Consider the following 13,677-nt stretch of genomic DNA (forward strand, 5'->3'; position numbering starts at 1 on the left):
GAAAGTTTAACTTAAGATTTGAAGAAGTTCAATGGATTTAGTAGTGTGTATGAAATACAGCAAAAACAAACTGAGATCATTGAAAGAAATAATATAAATTTATTTATATGTATGTCTCCAGGATACACAAGGGGGAGAATATAAGAAAATATTTTGTTGTTTAAAAGAAAGTTCACAAATCTTACGGAGGATGGAGTCTAAAATGTGTTTACTCAAGTCACACTTTATTGTGAGATTATCCCTGGACAGTACAAAACCGCAACACGTGTTTCGCTATACAATTGTTTCCTCAAGCGTTTTCATACTAGATCAGTATGAGTAACGCTTGAGGAAGCGTTATGGAGTTTCATCTAGTATCGGCCAGTTCCATCACGTATCTGAAGTGTTCAAGAAAGGAAAGACGATTATGATTTTTAGAACATTTACAATATTACAAATTGGATATGAACTATTTTTTATTGTATACAAGGTAGATCTCATATCTGTATCCAATAGCCATTTCAGGTGGATATCTCATTTTGAACTTGCTGATACCAGACGTATCAAAAATATTTGTAAAGCTATAAAATAGTTCAAACATTCGAATTTAAAAATAATAAAAAATAACTTGATAGGTAATTTTTAGAACCTCTGGTGTAGAATGAATTTATTCACCTCCTGATGGCGAAACGCGCGTCGAGAGAATATATTTTTTTAAATTGAAAGGGGTATATCTTTAGTAGAGATTAATTTTTGAGAAAGAAAAGATTTGGCTTTCTACTTCTTCATCTTTATACAAAAAAATTTGGGAATCTTCCAAAGAAACGAAGGAAGCAATCAATTTCAAAAAATTAACTATACAAAGATGTGAATATCATGCAGAAGAGTAACTTTCAGACACAAACTGGAAGAAAAGCCCTCATAAAACAGCTAATTTCATATAAACATTGAATTACACGAAAGAAAATACTTTCGAAACAAATACTTTTACATGAACGCTGAGTTATACAAAAAACACTTTTCTCTATCCAGTTTGTATTCCAAACATTCGTTATGGAATTGAATCAGATATCATTCACAGGATTGCTACACAATATTTTTGTTCTGATGTGAGAAAAGTAATTTTCCCAGATAAATGGAGAACAAATCTAGCAGTGGGCATCATGCAAAGTATATGTGTGGGATCCTTCAGATTCTATAACTACTTCAAAAGTGAAGTCATCAATTTTATGAATGAAATCTCACTATACTCTAAGAAACCTCTCTTATGATCAATGCCTTGAAATATTAATTTTTATAAGCAGTTATAATACTGAAAAGCATTCAAAACTGTGGCCTGAATAAAAAAATAACCTACTAGGTTAACTCTCATCGGGAAGTAGAAGAAAGGTGCGCAAGATGTGATTATTCTTTCTAAGTCAAATCGTCAGTCACAAACTAAGTAAAAGGTCCTAGAGGAACACTTCACTATGTTTACAAAAAGTATGACTATTTAGATCTGCCAACATCAAACTCGTCCAATTTTTGTAGAAAACTGTTTGGAAACTTTTATAGCAAGACAGTTAATTAAGAGAAAAATAATGTTTTTTACATAACAAATATCAGTCAAAACAAAGATATATCTATGCCAATTATAGATAGTTGAATTTTGATAAGAAGAATAAATAAAAATTATAATTTGTCCACTCAATTATTTAACGAAGTATAAATTGGGACATAGTTGCAAACTCGGCATTCTTTCCGAATCACTGTGAAACAGGGTGCAAAAATGCGGATTGCTTTGCTATTGTCTCTTGTGGCTATCTTAGCCGGTATTGGGTATGGTTCGGTGCTGAATTCTGCCACTGGAAACCTCCTAGATGCATCTTCAAAAGTATTGAACCCAGCCAAAAATATTCTGAACATCACCTCCAATATTTTGGACCCAAAGGACTCTAATTCTGACAAGAAACACATTGACAGAGGTGAGATATATTTGAGTGCACGAGTCGTCATCACTTTTCAAAAATTAAAAGCAGGTACCTACATATATAGTATGGTGAATAATCATTTTTACGATTCCATATAATTTCGTATTGTCCAAACGTCTATACACTTGAACTAGTGTTGTATGTCTTAGATATTTTTTAAATGAAATATACCATTATAAAACTCCATATATTTTTCAGCTCGAAAACGGTTACAAATTTGAATACCTTCAGCATAAGTATCATAAATTCGATTGTTACAGAAAAAAATACCAATCCAGAAAGACAACCCAAGACCTTTATACAAAGAAAGTAATTATTCATTAAACTCTTGTTGCTTTGTGAAGAGTTTATTGCAGGTAATTACTTTCTTCCTTACTTTGGAAGTTTCCCACATTTTTTTTTATAAAATGATGGTGAATGGAGTTGAAACATACTATAAAACAAGCATTTGCTAAAATATATTAAGGATATTAAGGATTCAATATCGATTAGTTTCTTCTTCACGATAGATTTAATTCTGAAAGATCTCAGATTTCAAAAATGGTGGATGTGGAAAATAATTCCATGAAAATCAAAAGATTAATAAATAAGTACTATTCAGATCATTCCCATATTGATTTCAATTTAAAAGATAGCTATTTCAGCAGTCTACCGGTGGCTCTTAAATTGTACAAATTTATTCATCTTTTGATTTTCTTCGAATTATTTTTCAGCATCTTTGCTGCAATAATGTTTCTCGATTTCATATCATTTATAGAAACACGTGGATTCGTTTTCCGATGGCATTCCCGTGTTAGGAATCACACGTTAAAAGGTAAGACCTCGTTAATCCTTAGCTCGCACAAGTTTCGACTTCTGAGGGTTGTCGTTCGTAGGGGTGCGACAGCTGGTTAACGGAAAAACAGATTTTGAAAACAGATTCCAGGATAGCTTCCTAAATTTCTGATACCGCAGTTGTCGGTTGATTAGTCAAACCACCAACACTGACATGAACACTTGGCAAGTTGACTTGGATATCACATCAATGAGTGGTTCCACTTATGTCTCGCTTGCGTTTAGGCAGTTATTTTTATCAAGTAGGTACTGTTCTTGGTTTTTCACATTTTGTCTTCAATCAAGGAGCGCCTGCCCGGTATTGACGATGCCCAATATGCTGAAACAGCTGTCTACCGATGGCTCTTAAATTGAAATCAATATGAGAATGCTCAAAATAGTACTCATCTATTTATCTTTTGATTTTCATGAAATTATTTTCCAGCAGCTTGACTGCATTAACTTTTCTTCTCGATTTCATATCATTTCTAGAAACATGTGGATTCGTTTTCCGATGGCATTCCAGGATAGCTTCCTAAATTTCTGCTACCGCAGTTGTTGGTTGATTGGTCAAACCACCAACACTGACTTAAACACTTGGCAAGTTGACTTGGATGTCACATCAATAGGTGGTCCCACTTATGTCTCGATTGCGTTTAGGCAGTTATTTTCATCAAGTAGGTACTGTTCTTGGTTTTTCACATTTTGTCTTCAATCGAGGACCACCTGCCCGGTACTGACGATGCCGAATAGGCTGAAACAGCTGTCTACCGGTGACTCTTAAATTGAAATTAATATGGGAATGCCCAGAATAGTACTTATCTATTTATCTTTTGATTTTCATGAAATTATTTTCTATTCATATCATACGAAATTTAAAAGTTCAATATCCTTGCAACAAACATGAAGTTTGTAATTCCCTAAAATATTAAAAATCCAAGTTAATTCACAAATATTCATGAATTTGAACAAATGTTATACTCAATTGATTTGGTTATGATTACTTTATGGAAGTGCTGATGGTGATTAGATAGATAGATAGATAGATATATTTATTTGATCATGTTATGTATAATATACATTTATGACAAGTCAGAAAAAAAAATAGGTGCAAGGTACAAAGTTTTCTATAAAATAAAATAAACAGTAAAAAATTTGTAACAAGTTTACAGGGTACATTATAACATATTCAAATTAAGTGTGGAGGTTCGGCGAGCATCTTCCTTGCGTCAAAAGTGTGTCTACGCACATGTTCTAAATATTCTGAAGTGGAATAAAAACAGTTTTTTTTTAAATATTTTTTATAACTTTTTTAAAACGAAACATTCATATTTTAATATTGGCAGGAAGTGCATTATACAATTTGAAATCATAGGAGTTTTTTTATGATTTCATCAGCCTGAAACGTTGAGGTCTAATATAATTGCTGTTACGTGTATCATGATTGTGTAAATTGGATTGCTTGAGAAACAAGGGGGCCCTTTTGTGAATATCTAATAGGCTTGAGTAAACATACAAAGAAGGCACCGACATAATTTCATGAGTGATGAATGATTCACGGAAAGAATCCCTAAAACCGATTCCAGCAAGAATTCTCAGAGCTTTTTTCTGTAATATAAAAATGCATTGGGCATCACTAGAATTTCCCCAAAGTAGAATACCGTAAGAAATGTGAGACTGTATGAGCGAGCAAAATACTATTTTCAACTTAGTGAAATTTGTTATTGGTTTCAGCTGTCTAAGTAAAAATAAGGCACTCGATAGCTTACTTTTCAAACTTGAAATGTGGCTTGACCAATTTAGCCTATTGTCCAGAGTAAAACCCAATAATTTGACACACTGGAATTCAGGTAATGACAGAGCAATAGAAACAATCATGTTTTGTGATTTTTCCTTATTCATCATGAGTTTGTTGACACTGAACCAGTGCTCCGCTTTTTCTTATATTTCCATAGACTTATCAACAAGAGCTGAATAATTCATAGAAGAGTATATGAAGGACGTATTGTCAGCAAATAGTACACTGTGACATGGCTTCATATAGTTGTAAAAATCATTGATGTAAATAACGAACAAAAGCGGGCCCCAAAAAAAATACAAATTGAGAATCATTAATGAAAAAAATAAAAAAATTACTTGGGAGGCCATGTTTCAGTATTTAGGCATAATTTTCAATTGTAAACAACTTTTCTCAATAACATTTTGCTGGTTGACTTGCAACCATTGAATTATCGAATATGCACCAACTTTTGGCAATGTTTGTGCTGAAGACTTCTGAGCCTTCAACATCTTCAACAAGACATCGTTCAGTGTCTTGTCTCCAATTATAAAAACACTAAGTTATTCCACTACATAGAGGGATATTAAAACACTGCTTTCAGAAAAAAAACGATTCAAATTATCGCAATATCCATGTTTTCCAGTTATTATTTGACTAACATTTCTATCAATAAATTTTATTTTATCGAATCAAGTGACATCGAAAAACCGATATGTCATACAGTGTCAAATGAGTTGAATAGGATTAGAAGTGCAAGTGAGGGGTTTTTGGGAAGTTAGATAGTACTCAAATAAGTCTTTGTTGTTTTATGATCTCATGAATACTCACTATTACTATTTGCTTGTTGATGAATTGAATTATCATCAATTTCACCATATATCTGTTATCAGCTATAATATCCCATGGACATTGATAACTAACGAAATAATTTTATCACAGTTTTCGAAAGCACGTTATTTGGTAACATCCCGACGCCGAAGGCGGAGGGATGTTACCTAAAATAACATGCTTGAGAAAGTTGTGATAAAATTATGAGTTATTTATCAATGTTCGAGGGATATTCGGTGAGAAAATTTTTTGCAATTCGAACAAAATTATTTATTGAACACACAGTTATTAAAAGAACAATTCGTATAATGATATAACTCCATAAATATTTTCCAAGTGTATTTTTTACTATTGACAGTATTTTTTGGTGTATTTTCTTCAATGATTTTGTCAATTGCCGCATCATTTTGAACACCAAAGCGAGGAAGTGACATTTTCGAAATAAATTGAATTACTGAAATGTCAAACAACTTTATTGTGTTGGTTGCTTAGCAATGTCATGACATAAGTGATAACTACCCGTGAAAACTATCCATGGGTAGTTATCAGTGTAATGATGGTTTCATTGGTTATTTCGACACACATGACTAGAAATAGACAAATTTGATAGGATAATTTTTTTGGCAAAAAATTTTCAACATAACGAATTATCAAATATTCCAAGTAAGAACCAATTTTCACGTAGATCATATTTTCAAATAAAAACATTACACTATGAGAAATCATAGAAAACGTCAAAAATGAATCAATATTTCAAATATATCATGAGAAATGGTAGATTTAGAAAACAAGAACCTCTCATATGTGGAGTATTCGATTCGAAATAAAGGAAAAAAAAATCGTAGATGTTAATTTTGTGACACTTTTTTTGAACTCAACTGTACATATCCTGATGCAAAAACAAAACATTTAAAAATGTATTTAACGTAGGTGTTCTGTCTGAAACGACATTTTTTTCTCACAAGACCAACTATATCATTTCACTAAATTGAAAAGAAATCTATGCATGCTATCATAAATATTTGTCAACAGTACCAGAAATGGTAGCAAAAAATGGATATCCTGTAGAAAGTCATTATGTCACAACATGGGATGGCTACATACTGAATCTTCACCGCATTCCTCACGGAAAAGGAAGCAAGAAAAATAATGGTAAAGTAGTTCTCCTTCAACATGGTCTTCTAGCATCATCGACCGATTGGGTTATTGCTGGTCCCGGAAAAGGACTTGGTTACATTCTAGCAGACGAAGGGTATGATGTATGGCTAGGCAACGCTAGAGGTGAGTGAGTGAGTGAAGTGTTCTTTTCCCTCACCAGAATTAAAATACTGTCTCTCGACGCGCATTTCGTTAACGAAGTTACCATCATCAGCATATGATTTTAAAATCAAGGCATTTAAATTTGTGTCATTAAACGCTTTCCTAGTGTGTTATTATATAGAGGTATCTCGATTCCTCATTAATATGTTAACTAATAAACAAGAGGTTCTTTGGAATGGAACCTTTGTCATTATTCATAGATATCGTTCCACAATTTTTTATTTCTAAACTTTTGAAGGTATCTGAAAGCCTGTTGTCAATCACCGGTTTCAGCAATTTCAAGCATTTCTCATTTATTCTGTAGCCCTTCTCTAAAGAATGTTGAGTGACATTAGACTTCTCTGATCTACGAAACCAAATGTGTTAAAAATATTGCCTGAAACGAGATATAAAATCAAACAAGTTGATACACAATTTTTTGACCAACCAAGCAAACAACATATTATAAAACTAAAATCAAGCAAAACAAATATAAACAGATCCATAAGAGTCTAGCAATACCCACAATTTCATTCTTCAGTTCTTGATGTCATCTCCCTTACAATTCTTCTTTACTTCTTTGCCCCATAATTTTTTAAATAACATCCTATATTTCAATAAATAAAGTAGGTATGGCTTTCAATATCTGTTGAATTTCACTTGATCATTGAAAGTTTTTTTGGAGCTGTTTTGCACAGTTCTTCAAAAAAATTCTTTCCATCACTCAAAATATTACTTATTTTATTCAAAATGTATATGTTCAGGTAACTTTTTTTCCCGCAACCACACAACTATGAATCCAGACAAGGAGTCTGAATTCTGGGACTTCAGTTGGCACGAAATAGGAATGAGAGATCTGCCAATGATGATCGACTACATCATTGACAAAACTGGCGTTGATGGAATTTACTATGCTGGACACTCCCAAGGAACCACTGCCTTCTACATAATGGCATCATCAAAACCAGAATACAACCAAAAAGTCAAAGTACACGTCAGTTTGGCTCCAATTGCTTTCATGAACCACATGACAAGTCCTCTAGTAAGAGTGATTGCTGCAGGGGAAAGGTCTATATCTGTGCTAATGGATTTAATAGGTGAATAAGATGCTTTAGATTTTTTCAATATTAGGTAAACTTTCAAGAGTCACCCTAAATTATTTATTATTTTCAAATGTAATGGAATTAGCCGATACTTGAAGAAAATCCATAACGTATTTAAGTAACACTTTGTGAGATTTTCACTAGACAGTTTACAAAATCGGAAACAACCACGTGACATAAGTCCATATCTTCAGAACCGGAAACAATTTGTGTCATTGCAAATGACGAGTGTATAACAAAATTCCACATTAGGTACTATTTTGTTTATTCTACATGTGAATAACATTGAGTCTGCAACCAAAATCAGTCATTATACTGCGTCAACTTTTTTTATTGGGAATGACATGTACGTGAACATTTATAAAACACAGATTGTTCGTATTTTGCTGTCGGCATGTCCAGCATATGCGGTCTCAGCCTATATCCATCGACATAACGCGGTCCTAAGAGTGCTTTATTGCCATCTACGGCACTTTTATAGTATTGTGGGGAATGAAAAGAACCGAATTGATTGTAACTATTCCTTCCTCTAATGTAGTACTTCTCAACCACCAGAGCAAAACGATATTCATCGTGGAGTTTTCAATGCAGACGGCTGTCATTTTTGGCTCATTGGACCATTCATTAATATATCTGCAGTTCACACAGATGGAATTTCACGAACATTTTAAAAGATTGGATTGACAATGCTTTTAATTGAATCAGGCAAACCGTTATGAATATCAATAGCATTGTATAAAAATTTTTGAAATACTGCGCTCTTGTGTATTGGGAGCATATATTTAAAGCTACATCTTGTTTCACTGTTATGTATATTCGACTCTACGAATTCGGATATCATATACGAGTATACCGGGTGATTCTCTAAGGTGGCTCTCCCCTATAACTTTTTTATTATTGGAGATAAAAAAACGAAATTTGGGGGTTGTGTATTATAGTTCAATTCACATTTTTTGTTTCATTTACTTGTTTTGCCGTTCTTCCGGTTTGACCGGAAATGATCCCAACTTTCGATTTTTAAATGGGACATCTTATATATTTTTACTTATTTCGATCGAGAATGACATTCTAAATCCAACAATACTTCACTTGTCAATATTTGACAAATAAAGTCATTATTATTCCAATTTTAATTTTTTGATCTAGAATGGCATGGATCGTGTGAATCGCTTCATTCTTGATCAAGTAACATGGAAAAACTACGACTTTGAGGCTTATGACTTCACAGTCTTTTTAAGAATTATTTCACAGTCGAAAATATGAATGTTTCCAGTTGACTTAATTTTTTCAAATGGAAAGGGTGTGGCTCGTTGGCTTTTTGGGAAAGATCATTTTCTTACGAATAATTTGATGCCACACACTTTCACTTTATTTTCTCTATTTTTCGGCTGCAAGAAACGATCATACCTAATAACAAATAATACGTATTCGGTATACTTATGCACTAAGTTCTGCAATAACAAGACCTATGTTAACGTTCCCATTGCATTGGAACCGAAATTTCTACAAGCTACGGCCATCCAAAAATTATATCAAATACAGCGATTGGCTTGTTTAAAAATCACAGGAGCCATGAGAACAACACCAACCGCGGCGATGGAATTAATTATGGATCTGACCCCTCTGGGCCTGTACGTTAAGGAGGTTGCGTTAATGGCCATGGTACGATTGCGCACGGTTGGTGTGAACCTCGAAATAGGAATGGGTCAATTGAGGCTGGGCCTATGGCGGGAAGCGTTTACTGCGCATCTTCTGCTGCAGACAACCAGTGATGCAACTGAACCCAGGTTTGTGTTTAATAAACCCTACAAAATACAAATAAAACATAACACAGAGTCAGATGCTACAAATGCAATACGCATATATACAGACGGCTCAAAAACCAAAGAAGGCTCAGGATGTGTAGTGTACTCCAGATCACTAAGCCTAAGGATTAAGTGGGGAATGAGAAAAAATACCAGCGTGGTCCAAACAGAACTGGCTGGTATCTCAATCACCACAAAAAAAATAACCAGGAAAGGAATTTCTGGTAAAAACATAACAATCTACACTGACAGCAGACAAGCCCTATTAGCCTTGAACAGACAACGTGTAACCTCAAGGCTAGTGTGTCACCAAGATTTAGCCAAAGCCTTGGTATATGATATCATTATCCTGAGGTGGGTTAAAGGGCACGACAGGAGTAAAGGTTATCGCATTGCCGACTCGTTAGCCAAGGAAGCGGCTGGACTAAGAATTTTAGGACCCAGTGGCACCTACGGCCTAATGACTTCGACAATTGTGGAACTAGCCAAATGTTACACCCATGCTCAATCCCTAAAGAGATGGGATTGAATCAAAGGATGCAATCTTGCCAGAATCACCTTGGGCGACCCTGGGAAGCTGGCGCCGAAGAAATATCTGGCGATGACCAGGAAAAATCTACGCTTAACAGTAGGTTATCTGATTTCTGACACCTATGTGTTCTGTCACCTAAGAAAACACCCCATAATATGGGGCTAGTGGACACACCTCCATAATATGGGGCTAGTAGACAAACCTCTATACAGGATGTGTAAACAGGAAGATGAGACTGTGAGGCATGTCCTATGCGAGTGCCCGAGTTATCGTCAATAAGAGAGTGTGTGTTCGGCGAGTCTTCGCCTACACCTGCCGATATAAAGGAGATGTCTCCCAGTGACCTGTCCACCTTCCTGGAAAGGACAGAATGGACGATGACCTAGGAGGACAACTCCCCAGGAAAATGTACAATGGGTCACATGTGGCCTAAGTGCTGTGGGTTTGCACTCACCCTCACTACTCTAGAGATACAGAGATATGTCAAAAAATGTAAATGGGACTATAATAAAAAAGTAATAGGGGTGAGCCACCTTAGAGAATCATCCGGTATAGGGACACCAGCTGACTTTATTTTGAAATTAAGACATAGCATTTGTAATATAAATCATTTTCACAGATTAATAAACCATTTTGATTCAATAAAACAAGTCGCTTATGTGATTAAATTTACGAATGTTATATCTAACAATATCTTCTGCACTAGTTCTGAAATCTTAGACTTAACTGATCTTGTGATGCACTGTTTGAAACCTTTGGTGTAGTAATGAATATTACTGGAGTTTTTTCCCAACACCAAACCGTTATTTTAACACCTCGCCACGTGTTTCGATTACCAAGTGATCATCTAGAAGAGGAAGATTAAACTGATCTTTGTTAGTGAGGACCGGTAAGTATATAACATTGCAAAAGGCAAAACTAGAATAAATTAACGAATTGCAATGTAGTAGTTTCATTTCTGTGTTCATAATGTGCTAATGCAGATATGAAGTTTCAAACATGGCAGATGATTTTTTCAATACATTGTTTATCTGGGAGTTGAATTTCAAATTCATGTCCAGGTAAAGTCCTCAATTTTTGCAGTGGGTCGAGGTTTTCAATACTTGATCATTTAAATTAATCTACGGTTCCGGACTATGAGCAACAGCATTATTTTTGTGATCAAACACAAGGATTTCTATTTTTGACTCATTTAAGAGAACTGAATGAGCCCTTGATATGGTAAAAATGAATCGCAGATCCAAACTGATTCTGTCGCACGCAACTTTGATATCAGTGATATTGGTGTTGAATTTTCTTGATGAATTCATTGAAAGGAATTACTGTCTACATTTGATATCTTACTCGATTTCCTGAAATTTTTTTTGGTTAATTTGAGATTGGTATAAATTAGAGTTCAAATACCCAATGCATTTTATGTTAAATAATAACAGTCATCACCATGCTACAAGAAATAAAAACCAGTTCCATGTGCCCATTGCTAAATCAAAAATAAAATATTCTGGACCATAATCCAAAAATGTTCAACAATATTAAGTGAATATGTGAAGGCATCAAAAAATATATAATTTAGAAAATATTACAAGCATACCTGTTAGGGAACTATTATAGACTATCAGATTTTTTAATAGTCATGCAAAGTTCTCTTTTTTTTTGTTAACTATTCATTTTAATTACATTTAAAATTTCTATATAGATTTGAATCGTCTATGTGGAAGTGAAGAACCATCATTTTTTGTTATTATTATAACTATTATTATGATAAAAAATGTATACTGTTTTGTTTATTCCTATGAAAGTGAATGATTAATATCAACAGAATAGAACAATGTGTAAACAAGAAATTACGATTTTTCAGGCAAAGATGAGTTTCTCCCTAAGAGTGGTTTCATGAGCATGTTGTCATCGGCAATTTGTTCTGGGGAGATAGGCGCCCTTTTATGCAGCAATGCATTGTTCGCCGTTTGCGGTTTCAGTCCGAAACAAATGAACGTCTCGCTGATACCGGAACTTGTGCAGCACTATCCTGCAGGAGTTGCAACTAAACAAGTTCTCCACTATGCACAGGAAATAAATTCTGGACGTTTTTGTCAGTACAATTTAGGTCTGATAGGAAATACTAGAAAATACGGCAGTATGGTACCACCTGATTATAACCTTGATGAAATTAAAACGCCAATTCACTTGATCTACAGTCAAAATGATTGGATGGCTGCTGTTACAGATGTCGAAAGGCTCGCTAAGGCCCTGGGTACTTGTTTGAAAGAGAAAATCTTGGTGACAGACCCCAAATGGAATCATTTAGATTTCACATTTGGTATTGATGCTCCCAGATTAGTTTACAAGAAGGTTCAAGAAATTTTCGAAAAATACTAAAAAAAAAAAATGTCAAAACTATCCTTTTCTGAAAAATAAAGTTGTCTTATCAAAACAACAAAACTGTTTTTATTGGTACTTAAGTTACACTTGAACTCAATTGTAACCATTGAAACGTAGAATTGTATTTTCATTGTGAGGTAAGGAAGTGTAGGTGTTAACTAAAACAAAAGTATAAGGATTCCTTGATGACGCACATTCTACAATATAGTAGTACATTGTCTTCTAATACTTTAATTTGTGGTAAAATAGTTCTGGGATCTGTATCTGTAGAGTAGGGAGGATGACTGTAAGCCCACAGCACTTAGGCCCATGTGATCCATTGTACATCCTCCTGAGGAGTTGTCCTCCTAGATCATCATCCATCCTGTCCTTTCCAGAAAGATGGACAGGTCAATGGAAGACATCTCCTTTATATCGACAGGTGTAGGCCAAGACTCGCCGAACACACACTCTCTTATTGACGATAACTCCGGACACTCGCATAGGACATGCCTGACAGTCTCATCTTTCTGTTCACACATCCTGCGTAGAGGTGTGTTCACTAGCCCCATATTATGGAGGTGTTTCCTTAGTTGACAATGGCCAGTCAGAATTCCTACTGTAAAGCGTAGATTTTTCCTGGTCATCGCTACATATTTCTTCGGCACCCGCTTCCCAGGGTCGCCCAAGGTGATCCTGGCAAGATTGCATCCTTTGATTCCATCCCATCTCTTTGGGGATTGAGCATGGTTGTGACATTTGGCTATTTCCGCAATTGTCGAAGTAATTAGGCTGTAGGTGCCACTGGGTCCTAAAATCCTTAGTCCAGCCGCTTCCTTGACTAAAGAGTCGGCAATGCGATTACCTTTTCTCCTGTCGTGCCCCTCAACCCACCTCTGGATAATGTTATTATCTACCGAGGCTTTGGCTAAATCTTGGTGACACTCTAGTACTAGCCCTGAGGTTACACATTGTCTGTTCAAGGCTAATAGGGCTTGTCTGCTGTCAGTGCAGATTGTTATGTTTTTGCGAGAAATTCCTTTCCTGGTTATTTCTTTTGCAGCCATTGAGATACCAGCCAGTTCTGTTATAGTTTTGGGATATTCAAAGAGCAGTAGACCCCAAGGGATCAGTGAAATAGCCTTCAGCATTACCTGATATAACATAACACACACAAACACTTACAAACTGTGAGTAATTTTATAAAAGG

General features: G+C 34.9%; 2 protein-coding genes across 3 annotated transcripts in view; one reads left to right on the forward strand and one right to left on the reverse strand.

Moving 5' to 3' along the window:
* RabGGTa (Rab geranylgeranyltransferase subunit alpha) overlaps nucleotides 1-13,677 on the reverse strand; it is a 34,822-nt gene that overhangs the window by 16,981 nt on the left and 4,164 nt on the right. The window contains exon 6 of one of the 2 annotated variants that reach the window (XM_074173799.1): nucleotides 7,456-9,577. The exons of the other annotated variant lie outside the window; for it this stretch is intronic. Within the exon in view, the coding sequence (XP_074029900.1) occupies nucleotides 9,495-9,577 (83 nt within the window). The 3' untranslated portion in view covers nucleotides 7,456-9,494. Of the gene's footprint in view, nucleotides 1-7,455; nucleotides 9,578-13,677 lie in introns of those variants that run through there. 2 annotated transcript variants of the gene reach the window in all.
* Nucleotides 1,678-12,548, forward strand: LOC111513894 (lipase 3). Its single transcript, XM_023170118.2, has 4 exons — nucleotides 1,678-1,943; nucleotides 6,403-6,651; nucleotides 7,434-7,766; nucleotides 11,968-12,548. The coding sequence occupies exons 1-4, from the start codon at nucleotides 1,748-1,750 to the stop codon at nucleotides 12,483-12,485; spliced, it is 1,296 nt and encodes a 431-aa protein (XP_023025886.2). The 5' UTR covers nucleotides 1,678-1,747; the 3' UTR covers nucleotides 12,486-12,548.

This window comes from Leptinotarsa decemlineata, unplaced genomic scaffold (assembly GCF_025532065.1).
Source record: "Leptinotarsa decemlineata unplaced genomic scaffold, Ldec_3_MD MMD2_tig00000505_RagTag_RagTag, whole genome shotgun sequence".
NCBI lineage: Eukaryota > Metazoa > Arthropoda > Insecta > Coleoptera > Chrysomelidae > Leptinotarsa > Leptinotarsa decemlineata.